The 25960-nt window shown below is 46.0% G+C and overlaps 1 protein-coding gene across 1 annotated transcript; it reads right to left on the reverse strand.

Moving 5' to 3' along the window:
• Positions 1–1885: 1885 nt before the first annotated feature.
• ldlrap1a (low density lipoprotein receptor adaptor protein 1a) lies at positions 1886–25960 on the reverse strand. The gene is made up of 9 exons (XM_084311786.1): positions 25801–25960; positions 13756–13898; positions 13443–13555; positions 11225–11339; positions 7952–8024; positions 7602–7697; positions 7366–7496; positions 6740–6774; positions 1886–3423 (listed from the first exon to the last, which is right to left on the reverse strand). The coding sequence occupies exons 1-9, from the start codon at positions 25883–25885 to the stop codon at positions 3270–3272; spliced, it is 945 nt and encodes a 314-aa protein (XP_084167912.1). The 5' UTR covers positions 25886–25960; the 3' UTR covers positions 1886–3269.

Consider the following 25960-nt stretch of genomic DNA (forward strand, 5'->3'; position numbering starts at 1 on the left):
CGCTTATTACATGGCTAACTTACTAACAATATACCTAATTCATTTTACATCGACTCGCAACAGTAACACTGGTTCTGGCTCCGCTGAGTGCTCGTCGCTCCGCCCCCCAGCAGCTTCCCCGGCAGCCGGCAGTTTGCACTGATGTCAGTGGGCTTGATTGCGAACAGCTGCGCACAGCGGTCATTATTGTGGGCTTGATTGCGAACAGCTGCGCACAGCGGTCATTATTGTCCCACAGCGGTCATTATTGTCTGATAACTGACCTCTGACGCGCGCTATTGACCAATCACAAGCAAGCATTTCGGCGAATGTGAAAACGCCATGTAATAAATAATGTTAATTACCTGAAATTATTCCGTTTTTTTGGGGGGGGGGGGGGGGGGGGGGGGGGAACCCTGCATATATCGGTATCGGAAATTAAGAGTTGGACAATATCGGTATATCGGTATCGGTAAAAAAGCCAATATCGAGCATCCCTAGTTTTAACCAATAAACCTTGTATCTTTTGTAAACCTGGTTGTGCTGTTGAATCATTGAAAGGCTTTGGCAAAAGAGCAGCTTCCCCTGCTAATGAGCAGTTTCTCCTGCTCATAGTATAACTAAAATTTTTATTTACACTACATATAATGTAGGTATCTTGGCGCATTAGTATAGCCTCCGGTATTTCATCAGTTCAATACAGAGCCGCGCCTGTATCACTTAAACTTTCAGGGACGGTTGACTGATCATACCTGCTCTTGGATTTGCTCTTTTTCCACAAGGCCCTGCTTCACATTCACCCAAGCGGTTTTCTACTGCACTTAAAACAATGGTTGTCAAGGGAAAAGAGAGCATTATTCATTCACCTCATCCCACCCACCCAGAAATGTCCTGTAAATCCCAAGAATTGAACTGGCAACCTTCTGGTCACCGCTGCACTGTCAATGTTTATAACAACTATTAAAGAAAAAGGCTCCAACACATGCGATTTCATATTTATAATAACATTTTAATTACATTTTCCATGTTAATGCTGATAGTGTTGAATGGTTCACAGAGTTGGTACTGGCCATGGTGGAATCTTGTATGACCAGTGGGCTTTATTCAAGAGAAAAACTAAATGTTCTCTATTCCAAAGTGCACAGTGTGAACCCCCATTCCGAAGTGCACAGTGTGAACCCTAAACGTCAATTCAACATTTAAAATGGATCCTATTGAAGGAGCCAAAAGGGTACATGAACTCCCTTCTGTCCAAATGGCCCCGTTCCATTCTGACCAGTCAAACCGCCAAAATTCGAGTCAATCTAGATCCCAGACAGCGTTAGCGGATTACTGAAATTTCTTATTTCAGTTGATCGTCTTTCTTCACCTGAAAAACAACTTGTCTCAATTGTAGAAATGTTAGCTTTATTAGCATTCCCTCATCGAAGCCAAGGGGCACTACTAGCATAACCCTTGCAGTTAGCTGTGCTCCTTGGTTTCAATCAAGGAAAATGCTAATAAAGCTAAACATGCCTGGGGAAACCGAAGGACATATTATGTGTAAACATTTTCCTCCAGTGAGATAAGTTGTCAAGTGAAGAAAAATAAACCAACTGAAATTCAAAATCTCTACTTTAAAAGGAACACGCCAACATTTGGAAAGATTTGCTTAGCGTCTTCTCCAGAGAGAGACAATAAGATAGATACCAGTTTCCTCTCTGTGCGTTCAGTAGAAAGCTATTTGGCTGCACGTTAGCCTAGCTTAGCACAATGAATGGAAGCGGACAGTGCCGGTTAGCCTAGGCATTGTCCAACTAACACCTCTCCCAAAGGCTAACTGTCCGCTTCCATTCACGTGCTAAGCTAGGCTAACGTGCAGCCAGATAGCTTTCTACTGAACGCACAGAGAGGAAACTGGTATCTATCTTCTTGTCTCTCTCTCTGGAGAAGTCTGTAAGCTAATTTCCCAGAATGTTGGTGTATTCCTTTAAGCTCAGATCTTCTGGCACACATGAAAGCGTCGACTCACTGATGCCAGGAAGGTACGTGAAGGGGGCGTGGGGGTGTAACTGGATCCTTAAGTCATTCATGTTTACCAGACAGATAAAGAGAAGAGTGAAACTGATTGTCGTGCTCTTTTTTCTCTCATTAAGGCTTGCTGATACATGCTGCTGAAAAATCTAGCTCTACATCTCTAGATCAATCTGTCAATCATATAACCTTTATACAGTACATAATAAAATAAAAGACATAATACACAACAGAGTAACACTGATTATGATGCCAATGCTACTTAAACTAAACTGAAATTAAAACAATAAACAAGGGTAAATAAAGCAATAACAGGAAAAAATATGAAGGCTGACAAAGGACAACTTGGTCGACAGTACAGTATAATGATGTATAGACTACGGATGGGGCACAATAACCGAATAATCGTTTGCGAGGGTCAAAGGCGACTTTTGTAATGTAGTTATTCATGTTTTTTTATATTATGCAGGTTATTGCCTACAATAAAAGTGGACTGAAAAGCTATTTTCAATTTCAGCCACTAGGAGGCAGTGTTGTGTTCAACAACAGCTCCACTTCAGCAGGATATCTCTGGCCTGCATGTGCTCTTGCTGCTGCTGCTGCTGCTTCCAAGAACATTTAATTAAACTCTCTTGTCCAAGTGTGGGATATGTGTGGTTCCGGAGTTGTCCAACCTTAGAACCATGTCCACAAGGCTGGGGGTAAAAAATCATCGGAACGACTGACCTAGCTAGTCAAATTAGCCTAGCATGCCGAGCACAAGTTCCATGGAAGAGTGCCATTATGCCTTGATGAGAATCTTTTTTTTGGGTTTTTTCTTTTTTGTTACCCGTCATCCTCCAGCCTCTGTGAATGTGAATGCCACATGTTATTCGCTCAGACCACCACCAACTAACTGACAGTGAAAATGTTGTGCACGTCCCTAACATAGACAATTTAATAAGGCTGGTGTTGTTGCTTTGGTGCGCAGGGGGAGACACTGTACAGTACGTACTTCCACAACCACAAAGATCCACACAGCGAGGCAAAGGGGATGAATTCCCAAACCAAATCCCACGGCTCTACACCCATTCCCTTAGTTAATGGATTCACCCTTACGGATGTCTGAATACCGGACATGTCGGTGGTGGTGTTCGACGGCCGAACGTTGTACGTCGGAGTCGTGGCAAGAATAGGCATTTCGTTCGACCCGCCGACTGCATCTAGATGGCATCTGTCCCTTCCTACTCACACACAGCCCGCCCCCCCCCCCCCCCCCTCTCTTTCTCTCTGGTGTGTTACGGTGTTCCGAAGCCAAAGATGTCATCACCGGGGGGGCTGATGCCGTTGGGGGTGTTTCCGTTGGCGTTGTCCCAGTAAGGTTCCGTCAGCCAGTCCTGGGGGGTCACCCCAATGTCCAGGACCTGGGGGTTAGTACGGGACACTGCCAGTCTGAAGGAAGGAGGAGACAGAAAAGAGAAAAGGGTGTGGCGTTAAAATAACCTACGATGGGGGACGGGGACGACAAGATTGATGGAATACGTTCTAGAATCAAATTAAAACATTCAATGGTTTTGACGAGGAATGGATTAGCTTATGTTATTTGATTACAGTTTACAGTTGTTAAGTGCTGTTCTCTGCGTAATGATCATCAGACAAATCTCCTGCCTCTTGTCTTTGGATGGGACAAGGGGCAATAAGAAGAAAAGTAAATAAAAATACAACTTTCTGGAGCAGGCACTCCAGCCCAGAAGGCAAAATGAGTACATTTGGGCTTCAGACTGGCATCCCATGGCTCGTTAAAACATATGTTATTAGTATACTTGTGTCATGTGGGACCCCGACAGACTGAAGTGGAGTTTTAAGAATATGTACAAAGTCTGGGTGGAGCTCAAGAGGATTACGATAAGACACTTAGGTCCTATGAGTCATGGGGGCAGTGGCATGGCATGTACTGCAAGAAGGAATGTCACAGAGTCCCAGAGACCTACTGTTCAACCTAAACCACCATTGACCAAGCCAATTGATAAGACTTTTTTAACCGTAAAGGCAGCTTAAAGCGTACAATATGTCATTTTGTGCCTCTAGGCATCTCTCACAATAACAAAAGATGCCGCTTGGTGGCTTCGTCGTGAACGAGCGTGGGATTATGGAAGTCTTCATTGTTAAAATGCTCTGCACTTTTCTTTGCTTCTAGCTATATTGATCATTTAAATTAGCCTGACATGGTTTGAGAGCTACTGGCAGACTGGGGTACGTCATCACCCAAATCCCTGTATTAAATCAGAGTTGATAAGTAGCTCAAACCCGTTTCATGTAGGCAAATGGAAAATACTAGCGCCATTAGCGCCTATATCTGGGAGATATAGTTCAATAAAAGCACAGATTTGAGTGGTCTAACCCAATTTGTTAGTTAAGGATTAGTCAATCTTTCTAACCAGTAGGTTAGTAGTTTATAGAAAAACATTACTGTTTGGAAAATAAAATGATAGCTACATGTTTAAAAGAAAAAAGAAGCTACTTCTGCAAAAAATTTGCTGTCAATCAAGCGTGATCTGATCACGAGCCAATCTGCCAATCAAAGCACAATAGCGGAGGCACAGCAGTTCGTCACATTTGGGATAATGCAAGTACGCAACTCAACAAAATATATAAATGTAAAAAAAAAAAAATAATAATAATAATTTAAATCTAACCCTAACTAACCTTACTGTCATGCACTTGTCCTAATATACTCACACACTAGCAGTCACTTTAACATGAACACACACACACACTCATGCTGCACACGCTCACACTTATGGTCACTTTACACAATGAAAGGTCACTTTAAAAACAAGAACAGGAGTGGTTCTTGTATAGTAAATAGATGGATAGCAAGCTAGCATAAGGACGCATAGTATAACTTGAGATTGTATAATATAGCATTGTATAGCAGTGTACATAATGACCCAGTGCCTCATCTGTAGCTAACAGTGTATTGCACTATCACAGGACCGAGCATGTCTTACCATGCTTTTGTAAAAATCATGTACATATACCTGATATGTCTTACTCTTACTTGTATTATTGCACAAATGTCGCATCTCATCATGATCCTATTAAGACTTATTATTGTATTATGCACAATCGTTGCGGGCAAGACCCCCCGCATTTCACTGTATACTTACTTGTATGCCGTGACAAATAAAACTCTTGACTTGATATACTAACCTACACTGTAGCACTCAACACTTTGATGAACATTGTTACTCAGCTCATAGAATTGTGCCCTTCCTGATGACTTGTCGTACAGAACTTGTAAGTCGCTTTGGATAAAAGCCTCAGCTAAATTACTAAATGTAAATGTAAATATAACATAGGTCTAGTCGTTTTTAGAAATGTTACATAATATAAATTGAAGTCCATCGAGATATATGGGACGTCTATGGAGTTGATTCCAAATCAATCATCATCAGGCAGACAGACAAACACGGCGAGGGGTTAAAGACAGAAAATACTTTTCTCTAAAACAATAACGACTTAATTTGACTTGATGGGGATGGGCGAGGACACTTTGACTGAGAATCAACACTCTAAACCGGCTGTCCCTTGTCTCCATTCCTTTGTCTCGTCTTTCTTCAATTGACCCATCTCAAGCCCTGCCCTCTTTTCTTGATCCTCCAATCCCAACTGTTGCTTCCCTCGGACAAAAGGTCAATTCATCTGTCCAGGAGTTGAATTTATTATTTATTTTTTGGGGGATCCAATTCTAAAGTTTTGAGATTCAGCCAAGATATCCTCTACTTCAGCGCTGTACAAACACTCCGTAGGTAATGGGTGAGGGGGGTGGATTACAGCTATGTTAGTAGGGCTACTACAGTTTGAGTAGGCTTGTGTAGGCGACAGTAGGACACAGCTTTACCTGGCGATGACCCATAGCTATCCAGAGCATAGCTGGAGACACAAACACAGTGGATTGATTAAGGCTAGAAAACCAAAATAATAAAAATAATACTTGTGTCTACAATAAGGTGTGGAGACCACTTTCTCCCCCAAACGAATTCTATTTAGGAACTAGAGAACACTATAGCTTTCAGTGGCCACTGGCCATCGTGACATCACCATTAGAATGTTCAGTATGCAAACATTTGAATTATGCCTTCAAATCCACACTTCCAGGTGGTTTAACTTTTAACCACACACACACACACACACACACACACACACACACACACACACACACACACACACACACACACACACACACACACACACACACACACACACACACACACACACACACACACACACACACACACACACACACACACACACACACACACACACACACACACACACACACACACACACACACACACACACACACACACACACACACACACACACACACACACACACACACACACACATCACGAGTGTTCCATTGTGAACGTGTACAGTTACTCAAAAGTATAAAAAAAAATAAAAAAAAAAATAAATAAACACTTCCAAAACAAAACCCCTAATAAAACCCTCTGGGGTGTATAGTCATTGAGCGCTTATCCTCATAAATTTGATTATACAAAAAGGCCCTTATCGTTTTCTCCCCAGTGATCTTTTATAGATCTGCATTCTGTTGCAGAGTTGTACGCAGAATGACAAATCACTGTTTGGGAACATTTGATTAAGGTCAAATCAACGGGTACATATTTTTACAGCAGGCATAATCATCTTGGGGGTCTTGTTTTGAGCATAGTTAGCATTCATGGCAGGTATCGTCTCTCACCTCGAGAACGCTTCATTCAAACCGTCTTCTATTTCCTGAAAGATAGGAAGAGGACTATGAAAAACACACAGATATCAAATGTTACAAAACATTTATAGAAATGTAGCAATATAAAAATACCAATAAACAACATCACATTATGGGCGATGATATCTCACAGGGCTAAATCCAGTTTTCAATTTGTCAGGAGATTATATATACAGTTAGATCCATAAATATCAACACAATTTATCATTTTGGCTCTGTACACCACCACAATGGATTTGAAATAAAACAACCAAGATGTGCTTTGAATGTGCAGATTTCAAATGCAAATACCTCACTTGAAATTAACTTTAACTGATCAAACTGACAAACCTGGCCAGGGCATAGCTGAGCAGCCAATTGTCCAATTACTTTTGGTCCCTTAAAAATGGGAGGTCACATGTAGAAACTGTTGTAATTCCTACACTGTTCATCTGATTTGGATGTGAATACCCTCAAATTAAAGCTGAAAGTCTGCACTAAAGGCAAATCTTGATTGTTTAATTTCAAATCCATTGTGGTAAATGTGCTAAATGATAAATTGTGTCAGTGTCCAAATATTTATGGCCCAACTGTATATATATGGGATGGGGGGGGCTTACCGGAATGTTGTTGTTATCGTTGTTCTCAGGGGGCCTGTGGTTGTCCACCAGAAATTCCTCAATGTTCCCATTGGTCTCCAGAACCACAGTCACGTGATCGTCAAAGTCCAATAGGTTCCCTGTGGCAACATCTGATAGCAAAGTGTCAAATGTATCCATCATCCAATACATGCTTCGGCCTATAAAAAGGCTATTTGTGTGTCTGTGTCTGTGCGTCTGTGTGTGAGAGTTCTTACCAGTTTCTTTGAAGCTGCCTGGACTGTTGGATCTCTCCGATTCAGAACTACTGCCACCCTCTCCTGCTGATCCCGCCTTAACCCTCATATCTTTCTCTACGAGGGAGAGAACACACATACACACACAATATAACAAACACACATACACACAATATAGTTCCTTCTGTCAATGGCTACTGCAGATTTACAGCTGTAATCAATGTCCTTGGTGTATGAAGGCTGAACCGGAAAGTCATACAAAGAAAGATGAGGTGTTTAATTCCCCACAGAGTGTGTGCGTGTGCGTGTGTGTGTGTGTGTGTGTGCGTCTCCAGGGCTGTGAGCAGTGGAGAGTGAAGTGTGGTGCCCACCTTCTTTGGCGTCTTGCCAGAGCTCGAAAGCCACTCTGAAGGCCTGGGCTACCGTCAAAGTCACAGCCTGGGCCTGGAGGGAAGGAGAGCATGAACAGGATGCAGGAGAGAATGGCTGAATGTGAACACAAAAGCCTGTGGAACACTGTGACTCTAGTAACACAGCATTTTGTTACCGCCTGTGCGTTGGTTGGAAACAATGACGGGGCTTGTCCTCGACAACTAAAGACATTCTTTATCGATTAACAAGTCAATAGATTTAGTTGACAAATACATTCAATTCGTGTATTTCAATTCACTGTACAATTGCTGTGAAGGTTTTAATTCCCTGCTACAACCTCTTTACATTTGTCAGGACATGACTCATTCAGAATGAAAATAAATACTTTGTGTATATATATATATTATATAAATAAATGTATTGTTCTTTTTCCCCCTAAATGTATATATTTTTATTCTCATATCTGTATATATATATATATATATCTATATATATGAGAATAAATAACTAATCAGCTAAAGACAAGCCAAACTACTAACTTATCGACTAAAAAACAAGAAACATTCTACCAAAATAAAAGAAAGCCAATTTGTTATGCTAATACTCTTGCACATCTACCGCAAACCATCTTGTACAAAGTAATTTAGCTTGGAAGTTATCGGGTGTGATAGGTGTGATGTCATTGGAATGTGTGATGTCATTACGATGTCACATATTCCAGGGAGAATTAAAATACAGCTCAGTGAAATTATGGAGAATTTCTTTTTTTTTATATTATATAAAGACCACAGTGAGTGAGTGACAGTTCCTGGTCCCAACTCTTTAACTCAATAACTCTCACGCCATTGTACAAGGTAGTTGGAATATGTGGGAGGAGATTATGATATAATAAAAAGATAGTTTTTGGTGGAGCATTCATTTAAAATGGACACGGCTGACTAGGCAGGTAGGACTACATGTTCACATGCTGCTCAAAAGAAACGCTACAATATACTGCAAGCTGTCATAGTCAAAACCAAAGAAGGGACATCCAGTCATTCAATCCACTGACACATGGCTTCAAACAGAGAGAGGCGTCATGACAGATTATGAGCAGAAGACGCTCCAGTGTCATTAACATTCATAGGCATGAAGTCACTTCATGTAGGACGGCCTTGTCCAACTTAACACTGTTGCAAATCATTATGTCTCACACGAGTAAAACCCACAAGAGTGTAGGACAATAGGAGGTCAGCGAATAGCTAATCTCCACGTATAGAGAGAGAGAGAGAGAGAGAGAGAGAGAGAGAGGGAGAGGGGGGGGGGGGGCGAGAGGGAGAGAATATTGGAATGATATCCTAGAAGACAGAAGGGTGAGTGAGTGGGGAAGGAAGGAAGGAAGGAAGGAGGGAAGATGAGAGGAAAAGTGCCCTTGTGATCTCCAGGAACACAGGAAGTGGACAAGACGGGCAGAGGAGCACAGACTGCTCGGGTCTCTCCCCGGGGGACGGAGCGTGAGAGGACGAGAGGGGGATGAGAGGAGGACGAGAGGGGGATGAGAGGAGGACGAGAGGGGGATGAGAGGAGGACGGAGCGTGAGAGGACGAGAGGGGGATGAGAGGAGGACGAGAGGGGGATGAGAGGAGGACGAGAGGGGGACGGAGCGTGAGAGGATGAGAGGAGGACGGAGAGTGAGAGGATGAGAGGAGGACGGAGAGTGAGAGGATGAGAGGAAGACGAGAGGGGGATGGAGCGTGAGAGGACGAGAGGGGGATGGAGCGTGAGAGGATGAGAGGAGGACGGAGAGTGAGAGGATGAGAGGAGGACGGAGAGTGAGAGGATGAGAGGAAGACGAGAGGGGGATGGAGCGTGAGAGGACGAGAGGGGGATGGAGCGTGAGAGGACGAGAGGGGGATGAGAGGAGGACGAGAGGGGGACGGAGCGTGAGAGGATGAGAGGAGGACGGAGAGTGAGAGGATGAGAGGAAGATGAGGAGGACGAGAGGGGGATGGAGCGTGAGAGGACGAGAGGGGGATGAGGAGGACGAGAGGGGGACGGAGAGTGAGAGGGGGACGGAGCGTGAGAGGACGAGAGGAGGATGAGAGGAGGACGAGAGGAGGACAGAGTGAGAGGACAAGAGGAGGACAAGAGGAGGACAGAGTGAGAGGACAAGAGGAGGACAGAGTGAGAGGAGGACGAGAGGGGGACGGAGAGTGAGAGGAGGACGGAGAGTGAGAGGACAAGAGGAGGATGAGAGGAGGACAAGAGGAGGACAGAGTGAGAGGAGAAGAGGAGGACGGAGAGTGAGAGGAGGACAAGAGGAGGACAGAGTGAGAGGAGAAGAGGAGGACGGAGAGTGAGAGGAGGACAAGAGGGGGATGGAGAGTGAGAGGACAAGGAGGACGGAGAGTGAGAGGACGAGAGGAGGACAGAGAGTGAGAGGACAGAGAGTGAGAGGAGGACAAGAGGAGGACGGAGAGAGTGAGAGGAGGATGAGAGGAGGACGAGGGGGCCATGCTGTCAGAGAGACACGCAGAGGGGGGGGGGGGGGGGGGGGGGGGGGGGGGTCAAAAGATGCCTCATTCGAAAACGGAATCTGGGACTTAGCCTCAGAGCTGAACGCATTGGGATGGGTGGAAAGTTATTTGGGTAGGCTAGGTACCCAGCGATTTGGCAACGGTGAACTAATAACCATGTCTGGTGTCATCAATACCTTCCGATTCTCTTTTTTTTTTTTTTTTTTTTTTATTTATCTTTTTCCCCCTCCATTTTCCTCCGATTTTCTCCCATCCCAATGTTAGTCGTATGCCAATTCCCAATCCCCTTCCTGGTCGCTGCGCACTTACCCCCCACAGTCAGATCATCTGGGAGAGTGGAGGCTATCACGTGCTTCCTCCGACACACGTCCAGCCAATCAACCGCTTCTTTTCACCTGGCAGCGCGGATCCTCCCTGAGAGGGCGTAGCGTGTGGAAGGATCACACTATCCCACTCAGGTCCTATCCACGCTTAGCAGGCGCCCCGACCGAACTGTAGGAGTCGCTGTTTACAACGACCCGGACCCACCCCGCCAGCTTCTCCCACCCTCTAATACAACCAATTGTATTAGTGTGAACGGCCAGCCAAGCTGGTGACAACCCCGGAGCTGTGAGCTGGATTCGAACAGGCGAATCCAGCCCACAGCTCCGGGGTTGGTGACGAACGCAATCTCCGCTACGCCACCTAACCGCCCTCCGATTCTTAATGTCAAATGGCAAAACTTTGATCGACTAGTTAAAAGTGAAGACCACTCACCACTTTCCTCTTGGAGCACAGGTAGGCGTGGCATTCCAGGGTCCCGTTCAAAGTGTTCTGAGCAATGTAGGCAAACACCTTGTCATGCAGCTTATCTGCCGTGCAGTAGGATATTCTGCAGGTCAAGAGGGCAGAGGTCAAGAGGTCAGACATAGTGCACGCAAGGAGGACAAACAGGGTTCAGAGGTTAAGCTACCTGGATGAAAAAAAAACACATAAACTTCTCAGAGCCTCGTCAGAGATGAGATTTTTCTCAAATGTTCTCCCCAATTTTGTCATTATGTCAATTTCCCATGTGTGTTGCGATCCTGGTCGTTGTGCTATCCCCCGTCGGTCTGGGGAGGGTGTAGAAGACTTGAGAGAAGACATGTCTTCTCGGATACACATGGAGTTGCCAGCCGCTTCTTTTCACCCGACAGCGAGGAGTTTCACTGGGAGAGTGTAATGCATGCAGAGGTTTGCACTATCTCCCCCAGATCCCCTCCCCTCCGAAAGGCGCCCCTGACCAACCAGTAGGAGTCGCTGTTGCAGCGGCCAGGACTAATACACTCACCAGCTTCCCACACGTGAACGTCTGACCAAGCCTTGAGTACCGCCACCGGGAATTGAACCCAGGTCTCTGCGGTGGTAGGCAAATGCCTTTACCTCTACACTACCCAGAGGCCAGAAGCCCCTCCTCTACACTACCCAGAATCCCCCCCTCCTCTACCCAGAAGCCCCTCCTCCTCTACACTACCCAGAAGCCCCTCCTCTACACTACCCGGAAGCCCTCCTCTAAACTACCCAGAGCCCCTCGTCTACACTACCGAGAAGCCCCTCCTCTACACTACCCAGAAGCCCCTCCTCCTCTACACTACCCAGAAGCCCCTCCTCTACACTACCCGGAAGCCCTCCTCTAAACTACCCAGAGCCCCTCCTCTAAACTACCCAGAAGCCCCTCCTCTACACTACTGAGACCATAGATATATATAGAACACTAGATAGCTTGCCCGCGCTGCCCATAGATATCTATAGAACACTAGATAGCTTAAGGCGGAGTCACCAGCGTCACTGAACCGCCGCCATCTTGCTCCAGTTAGCCTTGAGTGAGAGTGAGTGAGCTGCACAGACAAAAATACTCATAACTCGCTGAAATATTGACGGATTTACAAACGGGTTGGTTTGCTATAAACATCAAATATGTAGTTATGATACTGCATACTTATAAAAAAATATTTAAAGATGTTTTTTTTACAAACCGCTTGAATCATAGCCACGTTAATAATGCTTGTAATAAACCAAACCGTTTGTAAATCCGTCAATATTTCAGCTAGTTATGAGTATTTTTGTCTGTGCAGCTCACTCACTCTCACTCAAGGCTAACTGGAGCAAGATGGCGGCGGTTCAGTGACGTCGCTCTCCATTGGCCGGCAGCACGGGCAAGCTATCTAGTGTTCTATATATATCTATGGCGCTGCCGGCCAATGGAGAGCGACGTCACTGAACCGCCGCCATCTTGCCAGGGGCAGCCTTGAGTGAGAGTGAGTGAGCTGCACAGACAAAAATACTCATAACTCGCTGAAATATTGACGGATTTACCAACAGTTTGGTTTATTACAAGCATTATTAACGTGGCTATGATTCAAGTGGTTTGTAAAAAAAAACATCTTTAAAAGAAATATTTTTTATAAGTATGCAGTATCATAACTACATCTTTGATGTTTATAGCAAACCAACCCGTTTGTAAATCCGTCAATATTTCAGCGAGTTATGAGTATTTTTGTCTGTGCAGCTCACTCACTCTCACTCAAGGCTGCCCCTGGCAAGATGGCGGCGGTTCAGTGACGCTGGTGACTCCGCCTTAAGCTATCTAGTGTTCTATAGATATCTATGACTGAGACGGCCCTCCTCTAGTCTACACTACTGAGACGGCCCTCCTCTAAACTACCAAGAAGCCCCTCCTCTACACTACCCAGAAGCCCTCCTCTAAACTACCAAGAAGCCCCTCCTCTACACTACCCAGAAGCCCTCCTCTAAACTACCAAGAAGCCCCTCCTCTACACTACCCAGAAGCCCTCCTCTAAACTACCCAGAAGCCCCTCCTCTACACTACCCAGAAGCCCTCCTCTAAACTACCCAGAAGCCCCTCCTCTAAACTACCCAGAACCCCCTCCTCGTCAGACTTGAACAAAACACTATTAAAATGTCCATTTGCTTGAGAATGCACAAATGCATGAACCTGTAAATGGAGACGTTTTCTAGAAGTTTGTTGGTGAGGCTGTCGTACAGAACTATTCCCTGAGGAGAGACCTTCAGGGCGACCTTCTGTGGCTTCTTTCCCCCTGCTTTGGCCTGGAGGACGGAACAATCAGAAAGAGAGGAGGAATCATCTCAGTTGAATATTATTCCATTTGGGTAAAGAGTGGTATACAAAGAATGGTATATAAAAATGAGCAAATTAAGTTATGTTAATAATAAAGAGCTAACTATTAAACACTCCGATTTGGTAAAACATAGCACTTCCTGAATGATGTCATCATCACAGGCCTCACCGTGGCGACGATCCTCTTGACAGCAGCTGCCGAGAGGTCCTCTCCCTTGGGCTGGTCGACTAGGGTCATGCCCAGGTGGCGAAGGTTAAAGGTCATGCCCTCCAAGATAGTCTCCCTTGTATCTGTCCAGTTCTCCGGAAGCTCTGGGGAGAAACCATGATATGACACTCTTAAAGCAGGGGTGTACAGTGCGTGTACAGAACAAATTAAGACCACCGGCGCAGCAACACACCACTCACTCACTGCCTTCAGTGCCAGCCTTCTTGTGACACCAGAACAGATGAGACATGATAGATTCTTTGCACAAAGAATGCAGGGTATTCTGCACCAATGGAAAACTAATAAACAGCTGCCTTGACCACCAAGAAGCCAAGAATTAGCTCTGCACAAAGTCTGCATGGAAAAATATCATTGGAAAAAAGTATTGGAAGAAAAAGTGTGCCACAATTACACAACATAGCTTTAATGGAACCATAGCTCATGGAACTTGATGACATATTGATTATAGCTGAATCACTGATGGTTCTCCTGTAAAGAAAGATGGTTTAAAGGGTAAATTCACCTAATAAGGTATTTGCATTCCCTGCACACTTAAAGGTTTAAATTAATATGTTTAAAACGTTTACCTATTGAAATGATATACCGATATAGGTTACTGATGATAACCTCAGAGACGTCTGAACCAACCCCAATGTGTTGATCCAATCAACCTAGGACTTGATATCGAACTAACCCTCCCGAAAGGAGAGGTTACTGAAAGAACCTAAAAGGGATGCCTATTGCTTAATAACAGCGGAGCAGTGCTGCCGTTGCTTCCGCGTTTTCCCTGATTGGTTGCGACACGCCCCGCGGCAGGCGCGGAGCGGAGCGGCAGAGCTTGCGGCATTATGTAACCGCCCGAATCCGCCATGATTTTCATTCGAAGCTCAGCTCACCTGGCAGCGCAGCGGTCCTGCGGTCCGTTGTTGACAAGTTCGAATCCCATCAATTTTTTTTTTAAACGTGTATTCTTTCGCCGGTTAAGGTTAGGCATGGTTAAGGTTAAGGTTAAGGTTAGGCATTGTTTCGGAGTTGGTTAAGGTTAGAACGGTTAAGTTTAGGCGCTGTTAAGGAGCTGGTTAAGGTTAGCGTTTGTCTTAGAGAATGGCAATAGACAGCCTATTTCCGCACTGCCGCTCTCCCGCGTTGCCGCGGTCACATGGTCAAATTGTCACATTCTTGCACTCCTCCGCTGTTAGAAAGCAACACGCAAAAGGGATACTTCAAAGCATTACTTGTACTTTACGTCTGTATGTATTATTACTGTCTAGCTAGCGTGCTTTAATTAAAACACCGGTTATTGTTATAACTCTGTCTCTGGTCTACTATTCTTTTAATTGTGCATATTACTCCTTTCCTCATTCGAACCTAGAACTGTGCCCGTGGCGAACAGCTGTTCTGTATCGTATAGCTCTCGCTCGGCGTCACTCTCTGCACTGTCCTCGCACACGTGCACACGCACTGAATAAAGACCACAATGTACCTTTAATCCCAATATTTGTCTGACCACACCCCTATCAGCTTACCCATATAAGCAGGGGTGGGGCCACCCACTCGCCTCCTTCTCGCTTTCACCACAAGGAAGTGCCTCGGTAGATCCCCACACTTGAAGTGATGTGATGGTAGGAGAAGAGTTGGAAAGCAAGGATACGTTGACATCATATCTTTATTTTCTCTCTCACTATTTTCGAGAAAATACAGCGATATTGTCTTCGTACTGGAGTGTCTGGAAGATGATGATCATTCTAAAAATCCTCCACCGGTTTTCGTATTGGGAGTTCGCGCCGCTACATACTTTTCCAACTGCAGTCCTTGCTGTGTGCTGGTTGCGGTAAAGACACAGCCGGGCTGTAGGACGCGCCGCTGTTGTGAGAAGCGGTGGGTTCCAGGTTTGGTGAGTTATGTTTTGCTGGCAGGCTCCACTTGTCTGTTAGTGCTATGGGGGCTAATTGACAATGTTTATGAAAACCGGCCCCAGGCTAGGGTCCTTTGTTCAGCCTCTTAGGCGACAGAAGACATTGGTCTGAAGCCCATTATAGTTTTAACTAGTGGGCCACGACCATTAACACTGGTGATCCCTGTGTTTTCTGGTCACCGTGTTAAGGCCCCATCTTTCATATCCAAATGAGAGTATTCCCTCACGAGGAGATATGGGCATAGATGTTCGATAGCGGAAGATCTGTGTTCAAGTCAGCTACACAGGCCAGTTGGGTATTGTGCTGGCTCCGTCGGGTGTTGGTAAAATCACCGTTGTAAAACTGTGTTAACATCTTGTTTCTCCTTTCTCTTAAAAAGTGAGGAGGGTTTCAGAACGGCGGCCTGTCTGGGTGAGTGTTATATCATTGTGTACAAGTTCAGGTGATAGCTGCTTAGCTTGCGGTTAGCCAGTCAGCTGTTAGCTGCGGCGTTAGCCTGCTGTGATCACTGCGTGGCCTACATAGGTTGGGCCTACTGTTAGCCAGTCAGCTGTTAGCTGTGGCGCTAGCCTGCTGTGATCACTAGGAAACGTTAGCTTGCTGCTATCGGCCAAGGCCCAGCGCGGGGTAGCTCCGGCTCCTCGCGCGCCGCCGCGAGCTCCCCTCTGGTCGCGTGCGCCGTTCGCTCGCCGTCTCGCGGGCAGGGGCAGTAGCGACCGACGGTTGGAGCGGCCGTTAGCTTAATGCTACTCTGTTGAACGTGCTTTGATTATAACATGTTTTAAACACTCTTGACTACGACGTCATCTTTGACAGAGGATGTTCGTCGAACCTGCCCTGGGCCAGGACGGCAAAGCCTGCGTCAACAAAGGGGACCGTAGCGACGGGTTGGAGCGGCGACGCTGCCCAGATCGAACAACACAGGACGGCTGTGTTTTCTACGGTGTCTTGAGACTGCACTTCGCTGATCTACGCTCCGGGTAGGCCAGGTCTGACCAGACCTTGTACACTTCTTCTGGCTTTCCCTTCTAAATGTTTTGTAAATAACGATGTTTTCCAAAACGAGTGTTACTGCACTACATTTAGGATACGACGCGATTTGTGTGTGAATTGTCTTGTCACTAGGTATTTAGCTTCTCCGTGCAAATCGGGTTGTTGTTTCAGATGTGAAAATGATCTGGTTTGTTGTGTTGAGAAACATCATGTGTGTTTATATGTACCGTGTACTCACAACTAAGGGGGTTAACTAACCTATAAAGCTATGCTTAGTGACAAATGAGTAAAGAATATTCTTTTCTCAGCCTGTAATGACAATGAACAGTGTGTTCACATATTAACAGGTTTTCCTGTTTTAACTGGCCGTATTAAGGGTAAAGTAGGAGGATTGTGTTTCCCCCCGGTTCCCTGGGGACTTCTTCATCCTCCTATCAGACATGTTGTTGCACTACATTGTGTCTTTGTGTGGTAGGGATGCGATGTTAAGCTTGATTGCTGAGGTTGTGCTAAGACTGCTGGAGAAACTTTATTTTCCTAAAAGAAAAGATTGTTTGGTCGCTTTCGTGTGTGCTTAGCAAGGCCTGTGGCCGATACTAATCGAGAATTATGTATTCTCTCATTATGAAAAACGGCGTTCCTCTGTAGAGTGTTTTTGCCATTTTTTGTAGGTGATGATGGGTTGTGTGTGTCATGTGACCTACAACTGGGTTGGACTGGCCACAGAAGCACATGTGTAAGTTTGGACCGGGGCTCCTAGAGAGCCCTCTCTATTCTGTGTTTTTTCCTTAGTAAAAATCAGATAGCAGGTTAGCTCATGCGCTGTGTGAAGCTGTCAGACGCTTCATAGAGCTGACTATGACTGTGTCATACTCTCTTTTTGTCATTACATCGTATCATGGGTGTGGGGTCGTAAAGGGGTGAACTGGTAACCTTTCCTCTCCCCCTTTTTTCTGTTGGTCAGGGGTACACCCCCTGTCCTTCAAGGTTCCTGTCACGTTGCGGTCCCGCTTCATGGTCCCACGGCCTGGAATATTGGGCGTGTGCACCGCAGAAATTCCCCCGCCATAGAGTACGTCACCGTGCGTGTCTCTGTTGGTAGGACTTCCGTGTGCTGTTCAGGTCCATGTGATGGATCTGTTTCGGGGGGGGTGGTCAGGGCTCCTCCTCACCAAGCTCCTATTCGGGCCTTCTGTGAGTCGGGATTCCTCCTTCCATGTGAGGGAGCCTCCTTCAGAGTACAGAGCCTCCTCCTCAGATTGTCAAGGTGAGTGGACCCTCTAGAAGGAGTCCTACTCTATTGTGTATGTATTCGATTCAATTCGATTATTGAGTGTGTATGGGTTCAGTGCCTCCTCCCCGGAGAGCCCTAAATCCAAATTTTTACATGGCTCAAGGTGCAATATATTCTTTTCAATCTGTACAGCTCGCGTGGGAAGTCTCTCTGGGGATTCCCGTCTCCTTCCTATGGGAGGGTGGTGGGATGTAAAAATGTGAAAAAAATTTACCCCCGGCTGTGTAGACTGGGATACATACTGTTGGTGCTTCCTTCTTTTCTACTAAAAAGAGTTGGAGTTAGGAAGTGTCACACCCCTCTTGTCGTTCCCCATGGCGCCTTGGGGATTCAATGACAGGTCTAAATAGCCTGTTCATTGATGTGGGTGTGTCCCGACGCACGTATAGTGCTAGCTCGGGGTGTTCTGTAAACAGGCGACTGACTGGCACGCCTTGGTTGCTTGAGGTTAAAACCGCGTTTTTATAAAGCAACTGGGATGGAGGTTTTTCCTCTTCCGACGACCAAATCCAACAACCTGGTTTTTTGTCATCGACGGATTCTCGTTCATGTCTGGGGGATGATGACGGAATGGATCTGAACATATGTAGAGGGGTCTCACGCCCTGGGGGTGGGCCACCGGGCGTGGTTCGCCCGAACGTCTGGGTGGCGCCTTCTTTTCATGTTTAAGATCAACACGCATATCTGCCCCTTCTCCTGGAGTAGGCATGTCGGCGTGGTTAGGGCACGGGACTGGTTCTGGTCATGCTGGTCCGGATCAGTTGAACCCGTTGTCCGCCGGGGATGCAGATCTGCTGTTCTGGTACCCTGAGGGACTTGGGCTTTTTTCAGGGGGAAAAATGCCAGGTTGGTCCGGGTGTCACAGGGTTAAGCACTATGGAGACCCTGGTTGGGTACGTTTTTTACTCAGCACTGTCGTAATGGCTTACGGCCATGCCAACCTGTACACGCTCGATCTCGTCAGATCTCGGCCGCTACACAGGTTAGTACTTGGTTGGGAGACCGCCTGGGAATACCAAGTACGGTGTGCTTAGGGGCTGGTTCTCCATTCTTTTCCGCTCCTCTCTCACGCATGGCGAAGAGGGGCCTGTTGGGGTGGTCTTTGACCTGCTCTGGTGACCCTGTGCTTCCCGTATCGCCGGGCCCGGTCCGAAGTAATGTTTCGTCGACCCGTAGGCCTGGGTTAACCGTTTCTTGAAAAACTGAAACACTTGTACTGCGGTATAGCCGGTGTATACCCGCAGGTGTGTTTGAGTTTTTTCTTGAGGGGTTATAGGAACAACCACCGCATTGGGTAACACCAAGGTGGTCGATTCCCTGGTGTGTTGGAGCAGTGTCAACTCCCGGGTTCACCGTTTGAGGGTGCCCCTGCACGTTCATGACGTCTGCCAATCGTGTCAGCCTTCTATGCCTCAACCCCTCTGGGTGGGTTTTTTTTAAATGGAGGCTTGGTCATGCAACACCGCCAGCTTACGCTCCTTCCGCCGGGGCGGCTGTGTTCAGCTGTCCCCTCTGGCGCCTGTCTCGTCCGCAGTCTCCAGGCTAGGGTTAATAGCCTGTTGCCTGGTTTTTTCCCCGGTGCGCTGCCTGCTTCCGTTGGTTAACCTTTTTTGTGTGCTTACGGCCATGCTTACTGCCTGTTCTGCAGGGTCAGTGTGCCAGGCGTTGTACTATTGGGGGGACAGGGCCCGCTCGGCTGAGGGGCCTTTGTCCGAATACGCTGGCGATGTGGGGGGCGGGGTCACTAAGTGCCCACCTGGTGGGGTCTTGATGCTGGCATCATGGACTTCTCCGGGCCCCCGTTCCAGGGGGTCCAGTCCCTTTGATGGGTCTGGGTCTTCCTTCGCGCTCCGCTGCTACGGCCTTGCCACGGGGTTGGGTTTGCCCTTGACCCCGTGATTCTGGGGGCAGTAACGAGGTTGTTTCCTCCGTTCGTTCCCGGGTGGCATGCGGGTTGTGCGTGTGTGTAGTCGTGGGGTCAAGCCACGGCTGCTCACCCTGTGCGTTGAGTTGCTTGAGTGCCTCTTCGCACGGTCGGGTCCGTCGCCCTCCCGTGAAGCGGTGCCCTCCATTAGGGTGGGTCGGGGGGGCTCGGCCCTCCCTGTTCTGATGGTTGTGGGGGGCTTTCAGCGAGGTGTATTTGTCGGCCGATGGCTCTCGCTCGGCCTCCCTTGTGCAGAGAGTGACGCCGAGCGAGAGCTATACGATACAGAACGTTAGGTTATGACTATAACCAAGTTCTGTTAGTATATCGACGCTCGGCGTCCGACGCCGCTGCAGCCCTTGATCTCGCCTTGTGGTGAAAGCTTGGGAAGGAGGCGAGTGGGTGGCCCCACCCCTGCTTATATGGGTAAGCTGATAGGGGTGTGGTCAGACAAATATTGGGATTAAAGGTACATTGTGGTCTTTATTCAGTGCGTGTGCACGTGTGCGAGGACAGTGCAGAGAGTGACGCCGAGCGTCGCTATACTAACAGAACTTGGTTATAGTCATAACCTAACGTTACTGTTAGTGACACAAGTGCTACATAAATTTAAAACCATTATCAAATACAACATACAATATCAAAATAACACAAGGTGAACGGGGTCGAAGCCCTTGGAAGTCCTTGTAGTCTCGTTCAATCAGTTCAATCCTACCGGACTGTTGGTGTCTGTAGGTCAAATCAGTTAAAAATGCAAACGGACATGTAAGCTTGATATTGAGCAATTCCTGCTGCTGTCTAGCTGAAGGCATCTAGGCCAGAGGTGGATGCTTGAGCTTGAGTAAATATTTTCACTCCAAACTAACGTATGGAGCTCTGCAATAAATCATACATAGTCAGGAGCAGGTGGACTATGACTATACTGTGTGATAACAGGAAATTCCTAGAAGTCTCATCGCCATACCCTTTTTTTCCCCCCTCACGTTTCCCTAATCGAGAACAGAAAACTGGTCCTACACCAACATACATTGTATTCATTATTGTGAAAGAAACCTTGAGAATAACTGAAAGGGGGAGAACTGTTGACGGCCAGGACATCTACATGGTTCCTTATCACTTTCTCTCCCACGTAGCCTGGCCATGACCTGCTGCTAACTCCGTTTACACCGGAGATTTTCTCAGAGATATCAAGGAGGAGGAGGAGGAGAGGGTAGGAGAAGAAGAAAGGATATAGGCTACTCAAACCTCACAATTACCAAGAAATGCATCGTTCTAAGCTTAATTCCTCTGGGATCTAGAGCGCGCATACCACATATACTCACACATGCATGTACACACACACACACACTATAAATCAAAAAGGGGACAGCAGTGCAACATGTGCTCCAGGTTTTGAGGTTAGCTTGGCCTTCAAACAACAGGCAGGCAGGCAGGGACTAGGGACCAGGCCCCACTGACCCAGAGGGGCCTTTTGGGTTCAAAGGTCATCTTGTGATGGCACATGAGAGAAACAGCGGCACGCTATATGCACGTGTGGACTGAGCCCGAGACCAGACGAGCCAAATGTAAATAAATACAAGTATGTCTGTCTGTCTCACCTGTCTGTATCAAGATTCATTCATTATCAGGCTATAGAACAAGAGTGGGACAACAACTTTGGTATATTGTCTACTTCCTCTTGCGACACCCTATCGATAGATGGTGCCAAGTATAGATTTAAAAAATAATACTTTTCTCCCCCTCAATAATCCAATTTTACTGCAAATATTTGGAATGAGGTGAACAGATGAAAGCATCATCTTATTAGATCAAACAGATGACGTATATATATTTTTTTTTAATTGCAGATGGTAACAAAGATTAGGGATAAGGGACATAATTCATAGTTAATAATAGTTGCAGTCAGTGTGTGTTAAAGAGCCACTATGCAATTCGTTGTACATTATTTCATGTAGCTACAATTGGCCAGTTTGTGATGCACAATGAAGAATCTGATAAGTTTTCATGTCGATTCTTTGAATAAATACATAATTCCAGATGTTTGCCTTCTTATGGGTATTTTTCCTTCTATAGTTACAGATATCGTGACACATCATCATTGCAAGATGAAATTCTTCATGGCAGATATCGTGTGTATCGTGATATTAACGTTATCGAGGGCCAAATTTGTCACAGTATCGTATCCCTACTATGGAAACCCACAGCTTTTTTCCCACATCATTTAGTTAAGGAGGTGAGAGGAGCCGGACGTGCGCTATTGGAGGGAAGAAGGGAAATAAAGAGGGAGCGAGCGAGAGAGGCCGAGATGGAGAGAGCAACACAAGAAAAAGAAAAAAAGAAAGAGGGGATTGGGAGAGTACCCAAAGTCATCCATCGAACCCCACGATGATGGATGAGTGTCCTCTCTCTCCACACACCAGAGAGTGGAAAACCTTCCTCTCCGACACGGTGACAACATTAGGCAAACACACTGGTCAAAAGGTTCCACTGACGGGCCCTTCACGACACGTCCACTCTGATTTGTATGTCTGTCTACTAAGTCAAACATTAAATCCCTGTGGAAACCAACCACCGTTGGCCTGAGACTCAGGATCACGCTGCCAAGACACACTTTTTCTTCACACACTACCCTCTCCTCCCCCCCCCCCCCCCCCCAAGGACTCTATAAGTAACTCGAGAACAATTCCCGTTTCTGGGAAATACGAAGCATCGGAGAGAGGTCGTGTAAGGATTTGGAATCAAGTGTGTGGAGCTTTTTGTCGGCGGAGCAGTAAAATATAAACAGACACACGATAACAGGAGGTGGTTGGGAAATCTCTGTTCGGATGCAGAGCTAAACAAACATTTCGGGGGCCTTTTGCGTCATGTTCACAGCTATCTGGCTGGGGCCGGGCAAATAAACAGATCGGAATTCTGGGAACACAGTAGCATCTAGACCAACATAGGGCTGGGTGATGTGCCAATAATCATATCGCAATATTTCTTTCTGTAGTTTTGGTGGTATAGCGGTATTTGACTGTGTATAGATTTCCAATATAAATGTCAATGACATTGTGATAACTTGATTTTTTTATGTCTGTCTTGTAATACAATTGTCATGGTCTGTTTCTTATGTATATCATTTTTTTTTTTTTTTTTACAATATGTGTATCTTGTGGAGACAGTAGTCAAAAAAATCCATACCTTTGCTCCATGATGGTATAATACCTTCCAGCCCTAACTAAGACCAGACCTTACTACAAAATGTAAGAATGATAGTCTACTGGAGCAATCATCTGACAAGTCATAATCTATAGTAATGTGAGGTGGTTGAACTGCAAGCAATGCATTATTTGTCAACTGAGGCAAGAGGCCTCGCATCTCGACATCATGACATTGACGGCTTTAATGATAGGGTCCTCTAATCTGTCCTGCTGTCCTATAATCATGTTGTCTCAGGGGACCAGAAAACGCTCCCATCTAGAGTCTGGCTAAACTCTAATTTGGGACCACAGTCTCGACATATAGGCTCCTGGCCTAAAGGGAGGAGGGCGGGGCCATTTGTAGGTATTGAGTGGCTCCAGCCCAGCTATAAATCTGAAGAAAACACAGACAGGGTTCCCACAGACATTGCAAAATTAAATTCAAGGACTTTCAAGTACTTTTCTAAGCACTATTTATCATTTTAAAAAAGGGCATTTAAAGGATACAATTCACTTTTAAATGCTGTTTTTTTTTTTATATAAAAGAAAATCGGATCCAATATTTATGGCTTAAAAGTTAAACCCAATTTCCGACAATTAAGTTACACTTTAAATAAAAAAAAAAAAAAAAAGCATTTCTGGATTCAGAACAATTTTATCATGGATAATACGAATGGTTGATTTGAATTCCAAGGACTTTTTAAGCACCTTGTTAAAAAATTGGCTCTCGGCCCTCAAATCTCGGCCCCGAAGCTTCGAATTCCAAAAAGAAATTCTAAGGTCAGCCCTAGTGCGAACCCTGCACAGAACCATAAAGAACCGCCCTAATCTACCCTACCTTCATTAACATATGCACTGTGGACTCACAGTCCAGGTAGCGTCCTGCTAAGGTGTGAACCAAGGAAACTAAATTAATAAAAAGAAGGAAGGCTCATCACGTCACTGAACACACATTGGTCGAATGGGATCGTCATTTCCTCGCTCATGACCATTTAAACTGATTTGATGTACATTTAGAATTTGAATACAGGCTTCAACTGGCACCATAGTTTGGCACCAAGCAGAGCATAGAAACCTGGTGTTCTGATGTGATGGACTGCGTTTAATTTCATATAGCAGCTTTTATCCAAAGCGCTTTACAACTCATGCTTCACAGTCACCCATTCACTCACACACCGACGGCAGAGGCGACCATGCAAGGTGCCGACCTACTCATCGGGAACGGTTAGGGGTTAAATGTGTGTCTTGCTCAAGGACACTTCAACACGCTGCCCGGGAGGAGCCGGTATTGAACAGTGAACCTTCTGATTACCAGACAACTGCTCTACCTCCTGAGGGGGGGGGGGGGGGGGGGGCTGCACGCATTCCATGTCCAGGTCAGATTTGGGGCATGATCCTGGCTCAGTCCCTCAGCGGCAAACAGCGGGAAGGAAGTCTGAGGAGACCTGTGTGACGTGGGTCAGTGAGGAATGTTTGCCGCCCATTAACCCAGAGAGGAGAGACCCAGACTGCCTCACCACAACACACACAAGCCCAGACAGGAGACCAGCATGCAGGCCAAGTCTCGCCCTGGCAGCATTATGATTACCTAGTAGTACCCCTCAGACATCAACCCAGATTAACCAATACTTTGGTGTGTATGTGGTGTGCATCTATACCTGGCTACCAGACAGAGGGGTGGTGTTTTGAACCGCAGACTGAGGGTATAATTATAAAGGTGGTCCATTAGTCTGAGCTTTCTAATGACCCTATATGCTTCGTGATGGCCTTGGATGGGGGACAGCGATTAGACTAACATGAACTGATGGGCGAGTAATGCACCGACTGGCCTGTAGCATTCCTGCCTGGTCAGTTGTCATGGTTATACAGATAAGTAGGTAGCGCTCAAATCACCCAGTCAGGCCCCAAGTCCGGGATCAAGTGAGATTTTAGCTTACATGGGTGTGGCCTCTCTTGATTCAATGTTGCAGGGAATTCAAGAGCCCACACAAAACAGGCAGTGGGCATGCCCAGTTAACAGCTCCAAAGAGGGTATTCCAATGGAAAACCGTTTGACCCATCATGGTTCACTTGTCGAACAATGGTTGTCCCTAGCACCCATAGCACCAGTGAAAATAAATATGAGAGTAGGCTATAGAGAGGTAAGGAGGGATGCACTTGCCACTTCAACACAATATTTCAGATTAGTTGGGAGCTCCGCTCGTTCTTTCATTCTTACACAAATGTAACAGTAGGGTATATATCTGTATGTTGTGTATGTCATATATGAATGTCCTGATGAATTGAAAATGGGGGACCCTGATGTAAACAAGACGAAAGTCTTTCTCTGGTCTGCATCCCCTTAACAATTGTGTGTATTGAGCGGTACTGTACCCATTCTGCAATCTGTTAAAGTTTTCAATCAATCAATGATTATCAAAAGGGAAAAAATTAAATGGTCAGTGATTTTCAAACGATGAACTGCAACAAAGTACCGAGTAACGCTTTGGCTTGTTTGACAAACACTTGTGCGTGGTTTGTGAAATGTATATCGTTTATAGTTAATTGCAGTCATGTTCACAGAATAACAATAGTAAAAGCGACATTTGCAACAGCAAGAGAAAATGTCGATTCAATTAACCACAATGACATTGACTGCATTGAAAACAAAACGGAGGGGGAACATTATCTTAAAGTTTGTCTCCCTAAAGGTCTTACTTCTGTGTCTGCCAGAATTCCATGACTGCTTCGCGATACTTGGACTTCGAATGATGGCTCTTCCGGCTGACTTCAGGACATCCATCGTTATTTTTTTTAATGCAAATACTTTGAAAACTCTGGTGCAGTATCTCTCGCCGCTTTCGAATGACTCGCTTGC

The sequence above is a fragment of the Notolepis coatsorum genome (genome assembly GCF_963971535.1).
Source record: "Notolepis coatsorum genome assembly, chromosome: 4".
NCBI classification, from domain to species: domain Eukaryota; kingdom Metazoa; phylum Chordata; class Actinopteri; order Aulopiformes; family Paralepididae; genus Notolepis; species Notolepis coatsorum.